The sequence below is a fragment of the Argiope bruennichi genome, chromosome 7 (assembly GCF_947563725.1).
Source record: "Argiope bruennichi chromosome 7, qqArgBrue1.1, whole genome shotgun sequence".
NCBI classification, from domain to species: Eukaryota; Metazoa; Arthropoda; class Arachnida; order Araneae; family Araneidae; genus Argiope; species Argiope bruennichi.
Genome location: NC_079157.1, coordinates 69,687,031 through 69,710,437, shown reverse-complemented (window position 1 = coordinate 69,710,437; position 23,407 = coordinate 69,687,031). Strand labels below are relative to the sequence as shown.

The window sequence follows — 23,407 nt, the reverse complement described above, 5'->3', positions numbered from 1 at the left end:
TAGATTTCAAAATGTGTATTTAAAACTAAAGATATGAAGCATATTAAATTTTCTTATGATGCATTCCTGAGTCGCGTCATCTGCACTGAAGCTGTAAACATTTTAATTTGTGATTGATTCTTCTCCATCTTTATTTTAACATATATTTGAGAATTTTCATGATAAAATTCTGAAATTTTGTACATGACCTTATTAGAGGATGGGCCACATTTTACTCACTGGAAATTTTTTGTACGGGGTCCTTATAAAAATTTCAATTTTGTATTTGTTAAAGTTTAATCTACTGAAAATTTTAATCGATTTCATAACATTTTGCACCTTTTTTTACGCAACTTCGTAATTTACAGTATATGTCTGCGATCGGTATTTAAGGAATAAAAGCAGCGGTCAAGGTTTTTGAGATACCTTATATATCTACCTCTAACACTTTATTTTAATTAATTTGAATTTAAAAACCTTTTAAATCCTGAATAGTATTTATTATTTAAATAAGAACATATATTGTGTGCAGTATATCTGTTATATTCGATCCATCATGCATTACATTCAATACAAAACAACAAACCTCTGTTTAAAAAGCTTTAAACATGGGATGTGAATTATGCTATTTATTTGTTAAAATTATTAACTTATTTTTGCAATTAATAAATTTAAAAATTCTGGTTATTATGTCATTTGTTAAAATCATTTATTTATAATGCAAAACAGCTTAAACTTGTAAAATATTAAGAATAAATATTTTAAAAACATTTATGCATAAAAGAAATTCTGCTCAACTTTATAAAGAACTAAAGAAAAATTTTAATTTAACTGTTTGAAGAAATTTTTAAGAATCAATATTGTAATTATTGTTCAACTGATATTTAAGATATGTACAAAAAAAAAAAAAAAAAAAAAAAAGAGCAGAACTTACCAATATTTAATACTTTTTCAAAAGAGAAAAAAATTGACAGTTAAAGAATGTATATTTCCTTCTTCTAATTAATGAAAGGATTAATTTCACTTACTGCGAACTAAATTCACAGCAAATAGGGAAGAATGTCATAGGAGTTACTTTTTAGTACAATTAGTAATTTTCTATTATATACTTTTTCTACTGTATGGTGTTACATTATTATCATACTATTGATAATAATTAGAATTTAGTACAGAATAAATACCTTCTTTCAATTTTTTATTAATAAATTAATACAAAAGACTTCACAAAAAAAGCAGCAAAAAAAAAAAATCCCCATCAATGGATATAAGGTCTTGCACCTCTGCCATTTTCAAATGCTCTTGGAGCCATAATACATCAAGGTAGCATTGGTTGCAGGGGAAAATATACCCTTTGACAAGATTTTCCTTCCAGGAAAATCTTGTTGCAACAATTGCCTGTAAAAATACAAAAAATAATATATTTAGTAATGATAACAGATTTAGCTAATTTCATGATAAATAATTTTAAAAAGCAAAGTTCATGAATTTTTACTGCATTATTTTTATATATTTTCATCTTTACTTTTTAACATTATTAAATACTAATTCTAAAAAGTATGCTAACAATTATTTGATTTAATACAGGATTAGCAATTAATGATGTATATCAAACTGCATTAATCAAATAAGAATAATAATAGCAAATTGCGGAAAAACAAAGCATTTATTTTTATTGACATTAAATTTTATATTTACTTTTAATGTTAAAAATCTAAATTAGTTTCAAAAACTGTGAGTTTTGAAACTATTTAAAGTCATTGTATTAGACCATAATACCCATTTTAGAAATGCAAATCATAAAATAATTCACAACAAAAGAAACAAAGCCTGCAGAAAATGAAAAAATAAAAAAAATCTAAAACCCAGCTTACAAGACAGGATATAACAATCTATCATCAATCAATCAATTAATATAAACAATTAAAAATATCAAAACCAAGAGTAGACTAAACTCTCAGAAAAACTTGAAAACAACACACTGGAACACAGCAAAATATAAGAAAACAAAGCAAAAATCTCAGACCTTACAAAACTACCATTTTTTAGTCCAATATATGCGAAGCTGAGACTAGTTTAATTTTAGAAAACACATTACATCAGGAAAATGAAAACACAGTAAACAAGAATTTAAAAGAATTTTTCAATTAGCATTCTACTTGACATTGACAATGCCTATAATAAAATGATAAAAAATGCCATTTCCTTCTCACAATATTAAAATTAGCCTTTTAAATTTTGAAACCTAGAAAAGTCACTACAGCAGAACTGCATTACTCTAAAATAATTAATTTTATAATAATTTTTCGATTCTGTTTTAAAACTAAACTGTGAATCATCCATCTAACTGAATCCACTACTTTTAACGATTGAAAAATTCAGAAGTTCTGTGCATTTTCTTGATATCCGATGAAAAAAGATTAGCAAAAGCAAATATCAAAAGTCAGTTAATAGATTAATATATAAGCTAATTAAATGGAATTTCTTCCATCTTTTATCATTCTCATCTCCTTTCTAAGGTGATAGAAATTTTACTACAAAAAAAGCCATTGCATAACATTAATCCATAAATGTTTGAAAAGAAAAAAGTGCCAAGTACTGTCACAGATGTTATTCTATCATTAATAAATGACATCCAATACAAATATACAATATTATATAAATTTGTACACATAACACTGCAATGTTGTTCTAAAAACAAAAATATTAAGATAATCACTCTAATAAGAAAACTGGTTTCGAAAATATAAAATTCTGATTATTGTCACTAAACTCAAGATATTTTCTTCTCCACAATCTTAATCAAGCAGAAGCCATTCTAGTCTTTGAAGAATCTAGATTACTAATTCTAGAATTATAACACTTAACTGAGTGATGTTCTTTTCGATGCTGATAGGAGGCAGAATAATCCTTGTATGTAATTAAACATTATTTATAAGCAATGAGCCATAAGACTATGTAAGTAATGCAGAATAAGCAAAATGGGCTTGGTACAAAGAGGTATGTTTACAAGCTGAGAGAGATTCAAATGCCTTACATGATACAGTACATTCTTTAGTATCCAGTTCGCGATTACACAGCCTGGTTTTCTTTTATTGTAATTAAATGAAGGCAAAGCATTGCACTGGCAATATTGCCAAGGCATTGGAAGCAAGCATCTGCTATGAACTAAAATGCAGAAGTAGTCATTTATTAAGGATTTTTTCAAAAACAAAAAACTGTTTTGATTCTTTTATCTTAAGATTATCTTTTCATAACTATGTAATCATTTATCAGTAAAAAATAAAATCAGTTTGAGTCAATTTTTTTAAGAACCAAGCCTAGGATTTATGTTAATGTTTTGTTTATGTTCCCTGCATATATGCAAGGTATTACAGAATTTATGTTAAAATGTGAACAGTTTATATCCTTTAATTTACTTTTTCTCTAATAAATTATTGAAGCATGCAGTGCAGAATATAAACTATCAGTAAAGAACCTTCTATTTTAACTCAACACATCGTCATCAACTGCTTCTAAGATTCACTGGGCCACATTCACATTCTACTTGGCTCGAGATTAATGGAGGACTTAGTATTCAATAAGAATTGAGAAAATACATATTATAGCAAAGAGTTATGGTATAAAAACTTTGTCTTCTGATATTAGTGGGCAAAAAAATGAGTTCATAGAATTCTGGCCTATCCGAGATTTTTGTACCCCACCTGCGCTTCCGACATTAGGCCGGATACTCAGGAGTGTACTATACTTGCATTTGGTTGATTGGAGTCTTTTAAGTAATATGAAATAATGTTGTTTAATTCCAATTTCACTAGCGAAAATAAGAATTCAAATAGGGAGATATGTAAATAACAACAGAAATTCTAAATAAGGAATGTAAAATTATAATCTGAATTTTTCATTCCTAACCAAACCATTAAATATTATCACCATGTTCCAGTTTGTATTTCATTCAGAGCTATAGAGTACACAAATCTTTATAAATAAATATAATAGCAGGTAAAAACAGGTAAATATATATATCAGAAAGAATCACAAACTCTTTATATGGCTTTTTTTCTTTTAGCTTCTCCAATCAAAAATAATTCACAAAAATGTTTTTACATATTTCCTCAAAATTTTTTAATTGCAATTTCTTTTAGTTATATTATTTAATGGGTTTTTTTTTTTTTAATTTTCTCTGCTCAGGATAAAGACAAAAGCGTTCAGACAAAATTGGGATGCTGATGTAAAACAAGAGTCAAGAATGGTAAAAGTTTCTAATAAAGCCCTGGCCTGTCTCTATTTAACTCTACTCTGTTAAATTATCTCTCAAACTAAATTAAAACTGATGTTAAAAATAGGTAAATTCTTTATAAAGAACTTTCATATCTGCTTAAAGGATATTAGAAATTTTATTACCAATACTAATCTCTTTAGGAAACAAGGAGTGGTAATTAAAATAATGGTATTCAAGGAAATATATTATCCTGACTTATCCTATCCTATATATTATCCTATCTTATCAAAGAGTATAGATTATAACTGAAGATGCAAAGTATGTAAACTAAAAGATAAAAATTTAGCGTTTAACTTTAACACCGTTTTAACTTTTATTGGTATTGCAACACAAAATGTATGCAAATTAAAAAGATAAAATATTAGATTGTTCACCTATAATTGATGCAACTGTTGCAACAAGACTCCAGAGCCAGCTTCAATTTGAAGATCCTTGAATTATGGGTCCATTTTAATACCTGAAGAAATAAATATGAAATATAATTAAAGCTACAGTATACTCAACAACCAAGTTGACAGCAGGTAGTAGAAAAATATGTTTTGCCATTTAACAGACATATGTTTTCTTGTACTTTCAAGTTGTTAAAACAATAAGAAAACATAAGGCATACCTTGCACTGACAACTCAAGTTATGAAAATTATTATGCATTCTAAAGTTACTATTACATATTTGATATTTAAATAAGACAATATTGCTTTCAATTAATTAATATATATTATACATAAATAAATTGTCATTCAAACTTCTGCACAGTAAAATTAGATTAACATTACTTTTCATCCAATTGAGGCCATTTTAAATTTATTCTACACCTTTAATTCTCATTACTCCCTTTTTATATACCATTGTTAATATCTTTCCCCATGTTTACAATACTTCTTACTAATCTCTTCATATTAGATGATAATTAAGGTGCTTTCTTATGATTTAATTTTTTCACAAACTTACAATTCTTCTTGACTTTTGAAAAGTGTACAAGCATAGTATTATTTATGTAATATAACATAAAAAAACATGATAAAGCTTTTGTTTATCTATTATACTACACTAGAGCTATTGCACGGCATTAGTTATTTATATTGCTAGAAGATAGCATGTAAAAAGCCACCAGCAGATGCATCACTGAGGAATAATCCAATATGCATCTTGACAAGCCTAATACATTTTTAAAAATAAAAAGAACTCTACTATGTGAAGCTACTTTTGATTAAATTTATAATTTTAATACTGAATTTTTGAACACCTTAAGGGGACATGACACTCACAACTTTTCTCATAAGGTTCAATAAATTTACATTAACTGTTATTAGCATTAATCTTGGAGATATTCACAATCTATCAAATGAAAATGGAATCTAGTCAATATTACCTAAACCAGCTAATTATTAATTGAATCATAAATAATTAATACATTGTATTAATTTATTAGGCATCAATAAATTATCAACAGAATGAGTACTAATTTTCATATATCATTCCATAATTTTACATGTTTAATTCCATACTGATTTTTTGCAGACTTCGTGAAAGATTTTACGATATAATTATACATACTATTTCAAAGCTAATTTAGATTTTATTACAAAATTTTATATCCTTTCTCAGAGTTAAATCAGAAGTTTATAATTCTGCTTCAGAAAAGTTTAAGATTGAAATTACAATGTAGTGACAGTTCACAAAGATAGACAGAAAAGATTTAACCGATACAATTAATACTTAAAAGAAACCATTTACTTGTTTTTCATCTTTAAGTATACAGCTTGAAGTATACACTTAAGGACAATTTTAGTTTTGAAAATTTAGTAGATTTTAAAAATTAATGATTACATTATCCATCTAAATTTTTGAGGGAAGAGAAAAATGTGTTTATAATTAATTAAAAAAACCAAATAAATGCATAAATAATTAATAATTTTTAGATTTATCTCCCATTTCAAGTGCTTCAAATAGATAAGTATTTCCTGCATTAACCCTTTGGCTGCATTTGACGTATCAGTACGTCATGCATTTGTTTGGGCAAAGACATGCATAGTGTTCTGATACGTCATAAAATCTACTGCTCTCACTTGCCCACAAAATTAAATATGCTTCAAGTGTAAAAAATTTTTTTAATAAATGTGTACTCAAAGGGTTAAATGAAACAGATTTTCAGAAGATAATAATAATAAAAAAAAATTCAAATCAATACACTTAATTTTTAGTCAAGGAAGGAACTATAGAGAATCTAAATGTATAAGAATGAAAGTAAATACTATAAATCTGCAGAAAGAATTCCAAATTTTCCCATTGAAATTGAAAACAACAAAAGCTACATAGTAAAGCTTTCTCAAATTCTATAGAAACTAAAATTATACAATAAACAATCTATTCTTTACAGAGGTAATATAACTATGAAAAGAAAGATATAACTCAGATACCAAGCTAATCAAGTAAAATCAGATGAATTCAAATTTTAATGAGCTCGTTACTTACCAAGAGGAGAATCTATTATACATATTAAATTGTTGCTACTTGAATAAAATGTGGTGCAAAGCTTCTTTTTTCATAATATGAGTAATAGACTTTGATTAGAACCAACTTCACACTGATAAAATTTAATTTAAAGCAGGACTCTTTAAAATTTGAGAATTTATAAGCAGACATCACTTATCATACAAAGTGGCTCGAATTTTCATAACTGCATCAATGAATTCAAATTTCACCCATTTAAGTTTTGCAAACAGAATAAAACAAAAATTGAGTTTTCCATTAGGTTCCTATTTTCTTTTAAATGAAATTCCATATGTAATCTATAAGAAATTCATATAAAAATAGACAGTAATTTAAAAATAAGAGTTCAAATGAGAGAAATTTCTTTTTTTAAAGGAATATTTTCATGTTCATAAATTACCAAAATAATATATCAATTGTTTTACTTCAAAATCAAATATCTATTTGGAGTTTAACAGCTTGGAATTTCAATACAAGATTATATTAATATCAGTGCAGCCATACATTTATATCATTTGGCAAGAAATAGGCCAAATAAACTACCGTAATGAATGTATTTGCAAGCAGTGCATTATGTGGCATTCAACACAATGTAATTTTGCTTTTCAGTTAAGAATTTTTGATTAAATCATTCAGTTCAATAAAATAGTCTTTAAAGATTTCGTGATATAATTCTATTTTTTAATAATGAATTTTAAGAAATTAGCATGAATTAGCATTAGCTTAAAACTGAAATTGGAGGCTTTGTTCGAAGTGATTTTAATGTTTTTAATTGAAAATAAAGATAAAAACAGCCCTATTTGTAGAGATCTTTTCTTTAAAACATGTAATCAATAATTAAGGTTAAAAAAATTCATAATAAATTATTGGTGACTTTCGTACAGCAAAACTGAAGAAAATTAGCCAAACCAAAGTCATATTCTATATTAAAAATAGGGTCATCTGCATGCAATATTAAATTTTCCAAGTGTAATAGCAGAGTAGCAAAGGTGAGAAGATTGCCATTGTTCCAGTCTACTGTAGGTACAGCTGTGAAACTGATGTTATGTGTTCACAACATAAAATGAGTTTTCGGATATACTCGCTATTAGACTTAAGAGTAACGCAAAGTTACTATTCAAAAGTGCTTTTCAGATACGGATTCAGAGATACTTTTCAGGTGGGGGAGAAAAAATAACTGCGATCATCTGCAGAAGTACTGCAGTTTATCTCATAAAATGCTTTAATTTTTTTGCTTGACAATTTTTAGAGCTTGAAATATATACAAAAGATGCAATAAAACCATACACATATTCCCAATAAATATACAATTTAAACAGTGAGATTACACAAAGTATTAATGAGATCATAAAAATTTTCAATAGCTGCTGATCAAGAATATCACTGTGACTAAACATTCAACATGCATTCATTTTTAGGAAATCAACATATGCACAAATTAGCTTTTCAAACAAACAAAAGAAGCTTATCCTTAATACACAAATATTTTTTTCATAAGTCATATTTTGGATACCAATAATAAAAATATTTTAGTCTGTTTTTCCTTTAAATTTCCCACTTCTCCCCAAATTTTCATCCAATCATACACAATTTAACATAAAACGATTTTTTTTTTCAGCATTTATGGCATAAAATTTCTGTAATATTCATTGCATTAAATAAGTTTGTAAAAAAAAAAAAAAAACAGAAATAAACTATATGTGGCCTTAACCCCCATGTACAGTAAAAATTCACTCCCTTTTCTATGCATTTACTGCTCTCATCTCTTCTCAAAATTACAGAATAAAATAATGCAAGACTAAAATAATTCTTTAAAAAAAAAATCCTCCACACACACAAAAGAAATCTTGGGATGAATTAGGCTGTGTGTATTTGTGTGGATACTTAAGTTTTGTTTTCTTTCTTGAACTCTTTCCAAATAAAATTACTTTTAATTCACAATTAGTTAATATTTCCTTTAATTTTCAATTTTGAAATCAAAATAGAGAAGCCAAGATTAGTTGGAAAAATGCTTATATATTTAAATGCATTTATGATTCCTTGATCATAACTACTTTTTATAATATAACTATTTATTCATCATATATATATAAAAAAAACCACTTGATAATTTTATTGATTTTAGTACCAGAAATGATTTTCCAAAATTGATATCTATTACTTACTACCCAGATCTGAAGCAAACTGCAGCAAAAGTGGAACAAATAGTAACAATTAAATCCATAATGTTTTAAAAGATCTTTTCATTATCATTTATCCATGTACAAAAGACATTTCACAATCATTAGCAGGAATGTGTTAATTAATAATATCAAGTGACTTGTAGTAAAATCATTTAACACTTCAACATTAACATTGGGTATCAGTAGAACTGCAATTAACAGAAATAATTAACCTTTTTTTTCTCTTCTGGTGAATTTTATTCCCCGTTTTATAATACATCTATATCTCTTCATCAAATTTGCTAGCAAAAACATTCTTCATTTCAGAATCGGGATTGAAATTGAAAATCCACTTTTTAATACCTTCTCCGCCCTCAGAATTTTTTTTAATCCTTTCTTATTAATTATATGATTTTTCAATTGCTTTCTGTTAACCTATATTAATCTTTGCCCAGTAAGCCTTAGGGACATCTTATCTTTGAGACTGCATATTAAAATGTAAGGCAGAAAGTCTAAGTACATGAAAAAGGATTAAAAAGATTAGTTGTTAACATGTTATGATTTAATAAATGGGAGCAAAGAGATAAAAAAAATTAAATGGATAAAATTACTTGTTAAATCAATTACCTTTACCCCATTCAATAGAATAATGTTGAACAAAAAAAATCTAATCAAAAATTTTAAAGTCACTATATAATGTGCACATTATATTTAATCATTACAATTAGTCTCTACCTCCCCGACATTCCTCCTCTTGAAAAAACAGTAGGAGAAAATTTTTAAATGCCAAATATAGACAACTACTGATCACCACTATTTTAACTTAATTTTATACCACTATTATTTCTATTTGAGATCAGTACTAGCTTTCTTTTTAAAAAATACACCAATATGATAAATGATGTAAAAATGAAGAAAGCAGCTTTTAACTATTGATTACATGTTGTAAGAAAATATGAAACATTAATAAAAGAACTGTTTAAAAAAATATAGGAGTTGCAAAGAATAAAATTAAATTATGGGAAAATTAATTCAAATTGAATTTACTTCTCCAGTTTTTGTTTAATAATAATCCAGTTTGAATAAAAAAGGAAATAATATGCATCGATATTCACAGCAGAAAGTCCTTGCACTTTATTTCTTCATGAAAATTATTTAAATTTCTTATTGTTTTTCAGTATAAAAAAAAACTAACTTTTATTCAAATAGGAACAGTTAATTTAATGATACATATGTATTCCATTTTGATAAATACTACTGACTAAGAGAAAATAACAATAAAGCACTTCCGTCACAAATTTTTATCTACATTTTCTTTTCTATAAATCAGCCTTTTCATTCCCAATTAAAGTAATTATAATAAAAATTATCTCCAAAATCAACATATATAAAAAACATTAATAAATTATCTATTCCCAATGCCAAAACCTTAGCTCTTATAGTCAATTACAATATGCTCCTTTTTTTCATGCATGGATATGTATATCGCTGATTTATAGTTCATTTTGAAAACTATTTCAAAAACTTTACTTTCTCATCCTTTTTATAATGTCTGTATATACCTCGATTTCCCGCTAAGTGTATGCATAGAAATCATATGAAATAGTATACACATGATTAAGTGTAATTTTAGAGGGAAAAAAAACTATTGCATACTATATTATTACAGTTTTATTGTCATCTACTTCCAGTTTTTAAAAAAAATCTATATTATATAAAGCACTAACATAGTTAGCACAGAAATCTCTTTTGTTATTTATTATTAAATGGCAACAGCCAGATGTAAATATAATCATGATACAAATTTTACAGTGGCATTAATTCAACAATTCATTTAGCTAATTACAGGACTGCAGAATATTATTAGAAACGTTTTGGAGATTATTGACTATTTCACAAAAAGTACATTTAGTCAGGGAAAAGATTATATAAAAGAAACCAAGAAATAGACTTCAAATGGAAAATTTGATCCAGTGAAAAATTGACTTAACTATCGACAGCCACACGGGCAATCATTACCAAAGGAAATTAAACGTTCATGTCTTCCGAAAAAGTTATCTTACAAAAATAGTCTTTCCACGATCGCAAGACTAAAAATTACTCTTTTAACATTAACATAAAATCAAACTGACAGTAATTGACTTTGGTATCATACAATAAATTTGAATTCTTGCTCTGATTTATTCTTTTTGAAAGTGGTAGTGTTCTATCAATCATTTTGACATTTTATATTTCATGTTCATGCACCACAAAGGTAACCAAAAAATGTCCTCTACCATCGTTCCTTGGGGGTTTGATTTCACAGTATATCCCCTCCCCCTTTGTTGCAGTACATTCTTTTGTGAAAAAAGTCTCTTTTCAGTAATGACCTTTTCCAGCTTGAAATGATGGAAAATAATCCAGTATTCTGGTTTACTTTCTGGTTGAGACTAGCAAAAAAACAATAAATGACTTTTTATTCTATTGTTATGCCAAATACAACTGGGTTATTCCAGCAGTGTACAGTATTATGTAAAAAACAGCATTGCATCTCTTGGTAAATCCTGCAATATTGCAGAATGCTGACATCTTTGGGTTATAATCCATTCTTTCTTTAATTAATTCATGTTATAAAATAACTGACTTATTTTATAATCCAGTATATAAGCATCAGACTACTACCCCCCTTCCCCGGTATCTATCACGTCTAATTTATACAAATATTCTTTTCCAGAAAAATCATGCTTTCAACTCATACAATTCTGTATTAAAATTTATTTTGCAATTTAAGGCACAATAACATGCGAGGTCAAATATTTTTTATCTAATACAGATAATAGGCAAAATAAATTAAATCCATCATAGTACAAGGAATTCTGTTTAATATTCATTTAAATACTTACACTTAAATAACAAAGAAATATGTTTGTGGGTATTCTACAGGAAAAAAACTTAGCATATGAATTATTATGAATTAACATATGAATTATTATGAATTCTAGCAGAAGTATGCACTTCCACTTATGAAAATTTCAATTTAAACATACGAAAAAAAGCAACATCGATACTATTTGTATTATTTTTTTCAGAATTGCCATTAAAAAAATTACTTTAAATAATTTCCAATATTAGTTTGAAAGAATAAATTTTCAATCCCTAATAATAGACAAATACTAGAAGTTGACCATTTTTAAGTTAAATATTTTCCCCAGATTCCTTTTGTAGTAAAAATGTTAACTTCTTAAAACTGACTTTTAATGACCAATCAGTATTTTAGACAGTTAAAAAATAAAATATATTAAGAACAGAAAAAACAAACTAAATACGTCTTAACTCAATCTCAATTTCTTTCTCAAAACATCCACAAATATTTAAACTGTCAAGAACCATAATCACTTTAGGTTATCAAAATTTCAAAAGAAATAAACTGAAAGTTTACAAATTGTTCATAGAAATAAGTCCTCAAGCACTATCATGCATTAGCCAATAAATTATCTGAGTAAATCTTTTTTCCAATTATGAAAAGAAAATATGCATGAACATGAGAAAGACTATTAAATGATCTAACATAGATAAGGAAAGTCAAATATTAAGCAACTGAAGAAGGTATTCACTACTGTCACTATTTTTTTTTCATTTGCATCTTCAGAATGATTTTTTAATAATTTCTTCAAATGAACATTTTTCTTTTCTCTCGACAAGAAATTACAATACATTTTTTCTCTAATTTCATTAAAATGCGTAGATTTTGCACACATTATTAAAGTGCTTCAGAATGTAATCATTATCCACATTTCTAAATAACAAAAAAAGGGGGAAAAAACACACTCAAAAAGGCAACATTTCATAGGCCTTGGATCTCGAAAATCAGCTCCAATACCAATTTTGATCGTTTTTGAAAAATTTATCGGCTACATTAAATGTAAAACAGTTCAATTTTCTGATTCCGTGTAGTTAAGAGGTCTGCATAATCTTGCTTGGTCTGCTTAGTTAAAAGTCTTTGAATTATCCAGTTTTTACTATATTCGAAAATAGATTTTAAAGAATGTAGTATTGGTAGTAATAGAAAGTAAAATATAAAATTGTTTAGCAGAATTCAGTAAGAATTTTGAAAACTGAGAAGTGTAACTACTATAACATATTTGATGAATTACAATTAATCCATTAATCTTTATATGAGATACTCTTTTAAATATATGATAATTAAAATCAATAATATGAAAGTATTTTCTTGAATAGATATATTTTAAAATAATTCTCAAATAAGAAATATTTTTAATAACTTATAAATTTTTGGACTTCAGTAAAATCTTTTCAAAATGACATTCTACGGCCTTTACATCACTGATAATAGAAGGAGGGGAAAAAATTTAAAACCAGTTTAATTTTCTAGTTTTAGTCAGTTTCATTAACACCCAAATGACTTCTTGGATATTATTTAATGCTTTAATGAATTGCATTCTATTTAATTCAACTGCAACCAGTGGAATTTATGATAAATCTGTGTTTTGAAATGTTATGCAACTCATGTCATAAACAGATAAGATTCTTACAAAGATATGATAATCAAATCATATTACAAGGAAGGATAAGAATCATCCTAATATAATGACTTTTGAAAATGCATAATAATCAAAAGAAAAAAATATTCAGCACAATAATTTCATTTTATACAGAAATTACTACAGATGATTCAAGCACAATCAAAAATTTATAGAATTACTATTATCAATATTAAAGCAAACTATGCATGATAAAAGATAAATCCTAAGAAATTTGGAAGAACAACATTTTGCAGTTAAAACAAAATGTACGGAACAGAAAAGTTTCCAGAAAGAATGAGATAAAACAATTTCCACTTCAACATTCATCACCCTTTTGGCACAGCTTATCTAAATTTACGGTTTTTACCTTGCTACGCAAAAATAGAACTAGCGTGAATTCATTGAAAAATACTCGTCAGCCTTTATTTAGTATTCGCAAAGAGTTAGCTTATAAATTATTCATAGGAAATCGTTTCATTCTCATTTTCGCAATTACATAATAAAATTACACATTCTTAATATTGATAAGTTACACATCGAGTTCAATAAATTAAAGAAACATCGCACACTTCAGACTTTTTTTTTACACTTTTTATTCGGCATTAAGATACGTGAAAAACATCGGAAGCCATCACTAGTGATCGTATTTCGCTAACAAAATTCTCAACATTCACACATCACAATAAAAAAATTATAATACATTAGAAAGAAATGAGGTGTATACTTGTAGGAAGCCTTAACAGAGTTCTCTACATATAATCGATGGAAAACGATTCTGGAAATGGTTAATAAAAAATGACAATGACACAAATTTCTACAAAATAATCGTTAAAAGTGGCTGTCTCTTCCTATAAAACAGCGGTTCTCTGTTATACGCTCAAACGGTTAACGGTCGTTTTTCGTTACGGATGGCGGAAAAAGTTTTGAGCGGATCTTCAACGGCGCGATTCCCTGTGTACTTTTCAAAAATACGAGAGTCGTCTAGTCGCAGAAGGAGGCGGGACTCGGCTGCTGCTAAAGAAAATAAAAAAGAAAGGCCGTCAGTTTAGCGAGAAATGCACGGCTTCAAACGCAATTAAAATTTTATTTTTGGATTGAAAAAGACTTTTAAGTCATGATGAAAACTAAATAGATCACTCACTTGCACAAAAATCCAATTCAAAATGAATTCTTAAAAATTTGATCTTCAGGTGCTTTAGCAAGTTTTACTCTTTTAAAAACATTTAAAGCAAGCAAGTGATTTTCGGTAGTGATCATGACAAAAAGTAATAAAACAGAATAGGCACACATTGCTACCAAGAAGGAAAAAAAGCCACAGACACAAATGGAATAAGCAGGACAGAACATGCAATCTTAAATAAAGGAAACACAAATTTGCATAAGAGGAACATAGAAACCAGAAATCCTTAGAAACATAGAAATTGCCTTTTATCATAGATACTACATATAGCATAGCATTACGTTTAGGAAAATTTTGTCAAGAAATATGCATGTAAGTATACATACTTTAATATTTGTTAAAATCAAAACTCATGCATAACACAAAGCATGCAATATATCAAACAAGCTTACACATACATCCTAGCCCACAATTGTCCTAGCCCATAATGTTAACATGCAATAAATTTCAGTAAATTTTAAGTTTGGTATTTAAATATATCAGTGATTTATAAAAATTATTTAATAAGACACTCACCCATTGTACATGGAATCATATCCGTAAGGAGATCTGAAACAAAGAAAGAAATGTTACGAAGGAATATCTAGAAATTTGTCCATCAAAAACAGCCGATTAATATTATTAGAGCAGTAATGAATTAAGTCACAATACAATGTTGGATTTTCAAATCAAAAATTTATGTATCAAGATTATTAATTAATTCTTCAAAGTGCAATCATGGGCCATTTCAATCCCCTCTCTCCTATAAAATGCATATAAAGCAGCATTTTTTATGAGCTCATTAAGGCTTTTCAATATCATAAAAATTCAGTTCCTTCATCTTACATACAGTATGAAGAAAATTAAAATTCTTGCAGAAGAATGCTACAAAGAAAAGAAAAAAAAAGGCATTCTCTAAATCAAATCTAATTTCCTAATAATTGCTTATAATATACAGAACTTAAATTATTAAAAACGATAACAATTTTAAGTTGGGATAATATTTGTATAAGATAGAGATAATAAAGATAATCTTCTAAAATTAATTAAAAGAAAAGTTCAAGAACATTGATGAAATTCATCTTAAAAGCAATGGTGGCGAGACGAGGGAAAACAAATACTATCTTAACTTAAAGGAATTTAATATATATTTTTAAAAAAAATCAAACAATTTAATACACAGCAAAAAAATTGTTATTCTTGAATATAACAGTTCTCATTCTTGAAAAATGCTGCAATCTTAAGAACTGTCTTAAATGAAAAAACAACAAACATACCTCATTGATGACAAAGGAGGTGATCGCCTTGAATACAGATAATCTGAACGTTCAGGCATTGGTCGTCGTTCATATAAATCATCTCGCATGCTCAATGGAGGCAAGGGTCTGGCGTATGGATCTGAAGATATTGGAGGCAATGGCCTTCTTGAATATTCATCTCGCATGGGTGGCATAGTTGGACTGCGTCGTTCAAAGGGAGGGGGATATGGTCTCATACGTTCTCTTGGACTTGGAAAGCCAAAGGAACGATCATAATACGAATCTCCACCCATGGGAGGTCCATCATAGCGTCTTCCTCCATAACCATTTGAGAAACCACCACCAAATCCACCTCTAGGTGGACCATAGCCATTACGTTGGGGACCTCCTCCTCCTCTGCGACTTAAAAGAAATAAATATCATCAACAACATATCTTCCAACGTTGGTTACCCAATCATCAGTAGCACTTCTTAGTTATGTTACATAATATGAGTAATAACAAATCATTGAAGAATAGATATTTTTAAAGTTCGATTTAAAAAATTTTGCAAAATTATTTATTATTGTCTAAATATAGTGACAAAATATTATTTTTTAAAAATCATGTTTGTTGATCAAACAAATTAATACTATTAGTTAGAAATTTACAATTATTTTCATTAAAGAGCAAGCACTGATTTCTTTTTGAATCTTCAGTTTAACATTATAACCAACTGCTATGAAGAGCTACTCCAATGATTTTGTATTCATGTTGGAACAAAATCACTCCCTTCCCCCCCCCCATTTTTTTTAACAATGTTAAAAACTTTCACTACCAATAGTACTGCTGTGAGTGAGCATTAAAAAAAAAGGGCTATTTTTGAGATTTTTTTTTATAGTATTTTGCAATAAATCAGTAGCTTTGATGCTTTCGCCTAATATCCATTATTACTATAAAAAGCTACTGGACTATATGAAACAGCTACTGGACGCAGTGAAACAATAACTCAAATATTTGCAGCCAAGAACTATGCAAATCGCACAAATTGTTTAAAAATCAAAAACAATAAAAATACAAAAACAATAAATCATACAATAAAAATTAATTCCTACAAAAAACTCAGTTTGTTTTAAAATCTCCTTTTAAAAAAAATTAAATGTAAATTAAAGACAAATTTCAATTATTCATAAATATATAATTAAAAATACAGATAAATACAATTCATAATACTATTAAAGATTTTACAACTAAAAGAATATCCGATACTATTAATTAATTCTTTTATATCTTTAATAATTGAAATCCTTATGCAACACTTATTTTCTCTTCTTATAAATTTTTTAATACTCTTCATTATTTGGATCAGATATTTTAAAATGTATCCAATCAAACAGTTATTTAAAATAAAAACAAGATGTAAATAAAAAATTTAATTTCATCAGATTTTAAATTTATTTTTAAAATATAACAAAAATGCAATTACCTTATCATAGACAGCTTATTAGCTCGACCTGGAGCACCAGGTTCAGGATGCAACTTGCTCTTGGAAGGCTATCAAAAAAATATATACATATTAAGATATTTTTGAAAATATACATATGTAAAAATTCTATTTACATATATATCAAATTAACATCCTCCATTACTACAAGATTTTAAGATAATGAATGAAAGGAGTTTAATCAAAATTAAAATCTGTCATGAATCGAATTTAATAAAAATTCAAAACTTACCTCCACACTTATTGTTGAACCCATTAAGTTGTAATTATTAAGCTGTTTAACAGCTTCTGCAGCCTGTTCTGGAGTAGCCATATGCTGAAAGAAATTCAAATACATTTAAATTTATTGCCCTTTAATGAAAATATTTTCCTTTTTATAAAAACACTTAATGCAAGACAATTTAGTACATATTAAGTATCATTAAGTATTTTGGCTGCATACAAAGCACAATTAAATTAATCCTTATTATTAAGCATTAACTATTCCAATATTCAGACATTTAATTATTTTAAATGCATACCTTTCAAATAAAATTCACCTTGATAAGATACTAATTTAAGCTGAATAAATTTGCAATGTTTCTTATTGTTTTCTTTTGAAAATTAGAGGTACAAATAATTACATAGTAAGAGTAGTAACAATCCTGTAGAATACCAATTTAAAATTAATGTGAACTTTTTACAATATTCAACAAATCCTTAAAAAAAAATTATGATACGGTTAAATAAATTTGATTTCCAATACTGAGTTCCACTCACAATCTTAATTCATATAAAAACATTTCACAGAAAAAAATTTCTATAATTTATAAAATAAATCATACTTATTATATTCAAATAAAACAGAATAACACTTGTAGTGAATTTTTGATAAAATATACAAGCTCTGAATTAATCGAGTAAGCTAAATATATTGTTAGGATATAGTTTGGTATTTTTTAATAATAAAATGCAATCTAATTACTGAAGTTGAATTATTTTTAACTGGATAAAAATTCATTAGATTATTTTACTAAAAATAATATTGTAACTTACCACAAAGCCATATTTATTAATTACATCACATTCAGTGACTTCTCCATACTTTTCAAATAATGCACGTAAGTCATCATCTGTACAGCCATCGGGCAAATGACCAACAAAAATCTTAGTTTTCTAAAAGAAGAAGAAGAAAAAGAAAAGAAAAAAAAAACAATAACAACTTATCGGGAATGAATTTCACTCAAATAAATATAATTTTAATATTAGAGCTGTACTTACAGGAGCACTCATGTTTCAGTCAGGATGATCTATAAAAAAGATATATATGCTTTTATACAGAAAAATAAAAAAAAAATTCAAGCTGGAAAGAAGTTTTAATTAGAAATTAATTCAGAAATGCTGTTATGAGTTTTCAATATGCCATTTTTATAATCCATGGAAAAAATAAGAATTTAATAACATTATATTAAATTAAAAGAAATTCTTTAAAAATATTTATATTTAAATCACCTCATTTACAGTTTTTTCAACTAATTTTTTTAATATTTCTCTTAAAATATTAATTAATATTTTAAATATTATATAAATATATAATATTTCTCTTAAAATATTAAATATTAAAATTTTATCACCTTACCAAATAAGCACAAAGCTACACTGAGAATTTTCCCAAAAAGATTTGCAATGTTACAAAAGCTTTCATTACATGGGGGGGAAAAAAGCTTTATAAATCATATAAATAAAAATCTTAAAGAATTAAAATTTATTTTTAACACTTAAATTCAGATACAATGAAAGTAATTCAAAATTATGTCAGATTGAAAACTAGAAACAATATCAGCAAGAATGATACAATACATATACAAGATATTTTAAGATTTTAAATTTTTTTTTAACAAAATATTACTGATTGTCTTATGAATTTAAATTTTGTAGAAATCTACAAATATAAATAAAGAAAATCGAGACATATTTACAGAGCAATTCAATGTCTTATATTTAACCTTACAGTCTGTTCAAAATTCAAGCATTTTAACACTGTTCATCCAATTTTACACATCAACCGTCTCACAGTGTCGACATAATAACGCTAAACAAGTTGTTTTCAATGAGAAATACATTTAAATAAATGGCATTTTAAATTAGTGTTTGCATGAACTCTCAAACGATTTTTTTTTATATATACAGCTCTCGAAATGTATGCACAAAATTAGTTATAAAGCAGGTAACTTTTTCGTTTTCTGTAGAAATTTTATATTTTATCTATGCACGAGGAAAATATATAGCATCTAGTGATAGTCTAAATTAACAATAATGACGGAATATTCCAGAATCTACAAACATGGAATAATCTAGAGTTAACAAAGAAAATATTGTGTGGAGTCGATTTCAAAAGAATAGGGTTTATTAGTAGAAAATCATCGAAAATTATATTGTATTAGGCTTTAAAAAAACGAATAGAAAAAAATCCTAAAAAATTAATTCACTTAAGTCAGGATTACATCAGAAACAGATCTACAACGTGCACAATGTTCACACTTCACTCGAAGTCATCTTAAATTTTTGGCTGAATATATACATTGAGATTCATCATTAAAATAAAAATACTTGGCACAGTCTTACAAAAATTGCAGACAATAGCATAAAATGGCTACTGCCGGTATATTGACTAAATTGCATAATCAAGGATCGAAAGAAAGAAAATTTCATAAATAAGTAAAAAAAGACTATAATTAATTTAAAATAACTAGTATCCCACTGATAATTTCAAATACTTACGTATTTTTTCAACTGATTAAATTATTACCATACACAAAGCACAATTGGCTAAAACAACGCCGAAGCTGTGCCAGATGAGGTATTGACCTATAGGCAGAAATTACAAGTGAGATGGACGCCGCAAAACTTGTTGCCAATTTCTAACAAGTACATTGTCATTTTCAAAGGTTAAAATTTAAAGACAACAACAAAACAAAAAAAAACAAGAATGACAATACATGTGACATGCACACATCAATATTTTCCTATTAAATGATAAATGAAGAAGCATGACAAGAATCTAAAATTTCAATAACCTGAATAGGCGATAATAGACATTTGCAGCTGTTTTAACACTGCCGTTAAATAAATATCAATTATCCTGATTAATCAGCAAAATAACAAAATGATTGAGACTTAAGTTTGCTGTGTTTTCTACTTTCTCGCATACGTAGCATAGAGAAAATATAGTAAACGTCAAAAAATTCGAACTCAAGATTTTGAAGGATCTCCACGTTCAAGATCACCCTGAGTTCGGAAAAAACATTTTTGGAAAATGTCAGTCTATCTGTCTGTGAAAAAGATAACTCTAATACGCTTTCAACTAGTCGGATGAAATTTTTTATGGGGTCTTTTTATCAAATTTATAGATTTTTATCAAATTTTGAATAAACTCCACTAAGAGGCTGTTCGAATATAATTTAATACAATTACAAAACGTAAGGAGCAAGATAGATGAACTTCGATACACAAAATTAATATCTATAGTGTATACGCCTACAAATTGTGAGCCAAATTCAACAAGGAGTTGGATTTTTCATCTTTTGGTCTGTACTTTTAGAAACATTTAAAAGCGATCACCCAAACAAACAATGACTTAAATATATCAAATTTAATATGTGATTTTGTGATTACAAGTGTAGTTTTGTATCAAATTTTTGTTTCAATGGATGAGGAAATTGCATCTAAAATACAAATTCAATTTTCAGATACTATGAATCGCATATCAGGGATTGATCGCCAAATAATTCGTCAAGGATAACATGATAGATCCAGAAAAAATGCTATTTTTACACCAAAGGTCAATATTTTATAAACATTCTAGGCCAGTGCTATTCAAGGCATTCTTTGAGATAACACCTTTATTAGAGAGTTTGCGTGAAAGTTTCGGGGACATCACTCCCGTTGGTTTATGAGTGCTCTAGTGTTTGTTGATGAAATTACTCTACATTTGGAAATCAGGGGATAATATCCATTGTTGCTATAAATCCTTACTTCTTTCAAGTTCAAGATAACTCAAGAAAACCGATAAACTATTTGGGGGGAGAGATTTTTTGTCTCTGTATTTGCCGAATTCAGTGCTATTTCTTTGTTTTCATTTCTTTTATTGTCATTTCAAAAATACCTTAATGCAATATAATTCATACAATTGCGCCTCCTTTAAAAATTTATTCATTTATTTTGTTATGTTTTAGCATTTAAATCTCTATCATTAATATTCATAAACATTTGCTTAATTTCACCTTCTTTATCAGAGAGCATGTCAAAGACTGACTTAAGGATACTAATATATTTTATGGAATACTTTTGTCTAAATATAATAGAATGCTGTTTTGTTTTATATTCTATATTACGGAATATAATTACATTATGATAGAGGGACTAAAAGGAAAGACAGTTCTTATGAGTGATTGAAAAGGACTACAAACTTAATCTTTAAATAACTTTTAAAAAAATGAGGGAAATACCTTCAGCTCTTGGGTTTGAAGGCAGTCTAAAACTCATCTTAAAAGGATATGTGAGATTTCAATAAGCAGTAATCTAAAGTCAAATCCATTATTTATTTTGTTATAAAAAATTAATTAAAGATTACTGTAACACTGTGTAATTCGAAATAGTAATGGATTTTTGATTAAACAATTACCAAGGGTCGCTGATTTAAGAGCAGATATGTTAACTAAATACTATCAGCTTAGCTGAGAAATAAACTTATAAAAACTAATAAGGATTATAAAATATTAGCACTTTTCCAAACATTTTCTACCAGATTCATGATGTTCACTTTGCTATTACACTCCATTAAATCACAAAACATATTTAGTCATTGTTGTGGGTGCTCCACAGCCATGAATCATGAAAAATAAAAACATAGCCACACCACAAATAGTAACTAAATTTTTTTAAAAATAAACAAAAATTAATATTAACATATTTATCATGTTAAAAGTGCCTTGTAATATTTGATTAAACTGATTAGTTTATAAAAAGGAAACCACTTAATTCACACTGCCACTTTAATTTACTACACCATAATTTACACCTAGGAATTCACCTGCCTAAATTTGCCATGATAAAAAATAACAAGGATGATTCCATTAAAAAATGACTCTTCAATCTATTGCTAAGTATTCATTAGAATTCTCTTTCAAATAATTATCAAATAGCATTAAACCACAAAGCATGTTTGGTCCTTGTTTGGGATCTTGAATTTCAAATTCATAAAATATATAAAATAAAAAGAAATTAATTTGGTATCCTTTTCATTTTACTAATTAAACACCTTACTAATTCATGAAATAACTAATTAAACCACATTACTTCAAGTTCAATATTCAACTATTTCACCAAATAATTAAATATTTTCTGAAATTAGACAATTAATTCATCACTCTAACTTACCATCTCTAGTATCAACTTCTGTATGAAAATAAACCAAAAATATGGATGCAGGAACAGATATAAAATATGATTTATTAAAAAGAATTGATGGCATTTTCCTTTTCATGTTTAATGACATTGTAACAGAAAAAAACAAACGAAAAAATATTATTTTTGTAACAAAGGATTTTTTTTATTTAATTTTATTGTAACTCTCAAATAAAATTTTCTAAATCACATGAAATATGATAAATAATTTAATAATTATCATATTAAAAATGACAGTATTTTTCTGCTTTAACACCTTTTGAATGTAAATAATTCAGCAAAATACGACTTTTGCATATGTGTAATAGTTTACAAGCATATTGTTCAAAATATAGAATAAAGTTCATATATCTGAAAAATTTGTTATATATTTTGCTCTTGTGAGAAAAGATGGTACATTTTCATCTGCTGTCAAATGGGAAAAACCCGAATTGTTTTTAAAGCAAAAATTACAGAAAATATAATATTCCATAAATCAATTTTAATAATTGATTAAACCATAAACAAAGATACATAAAAAAAATTAAGCAACTTTATTTATTAAATAATGAATACTATATACAAAATGTAACAAATATTTCTTCCTTTATTTGTAATAAAAATAAGTAAATACACAATATAAAAAATAGTG

The 23,407-nt window shown here is 26.9% G+C and overlaps 1 protein-coding gene across 4 annotated transcripts; it reads right to left on the bottom strand.

Annotated features, from left to right (window-relative positions):
• Positions 1-1,157: 1,157 nt before the first annotated feature.
• On the bottom strand, positions 1,158-20,239 carry LOC129975194 (RNA-binding protein lark-like). Of its 4 annotated transcripts, XM_056088180.1 has the most exons (9): positions 20,092-20,239; positions 18,592-18,620; positions 18,367-18,486; positions 17,564-17,647; positions 17,314-17,381; positions 15,868-16,251; positions 15,128-15,160; positions 4,630-4,712; positions 1,158-1,374 (listed from the first exon to the last, which is right to left on the bottom strand). In XM_056088180.1, the coding sequence occupies exons 2-8, from the start codon at positions 18,601-18,603 to the stop codon at positions 4,706-4,708; spliced, it is 708 nt and encodes a 235-aa protein (XP_055944155.1). In that variant the 5' UTR covers positions 18,604-18,620; positions 20,092-20,239; the 3' UTR covers positions 1,158-1,374; positions 4,630-4,705. The 4 variants fall into 4 exon arrangements, with proteins under 4 accessions (XP_055944155.1, XP_055944153.1, XP_055944154.1 ...); XM_056088178.1 differs by lacking the exons at positions 1,158-1,374; positions 4,630-4,712 and adding an exon at positions 13,632-14,442; XM_056088179.1 differs by lacking the exons at positions 1,158-1,374; positions 4,630-4,712 and adding an exon at positions 13,639-14,445 and having other exon boundaries at positions 15,868-16,245.
• Between the last annotated feature and the right edge of the window lie 3,168 nt (positions 20,240-23,407).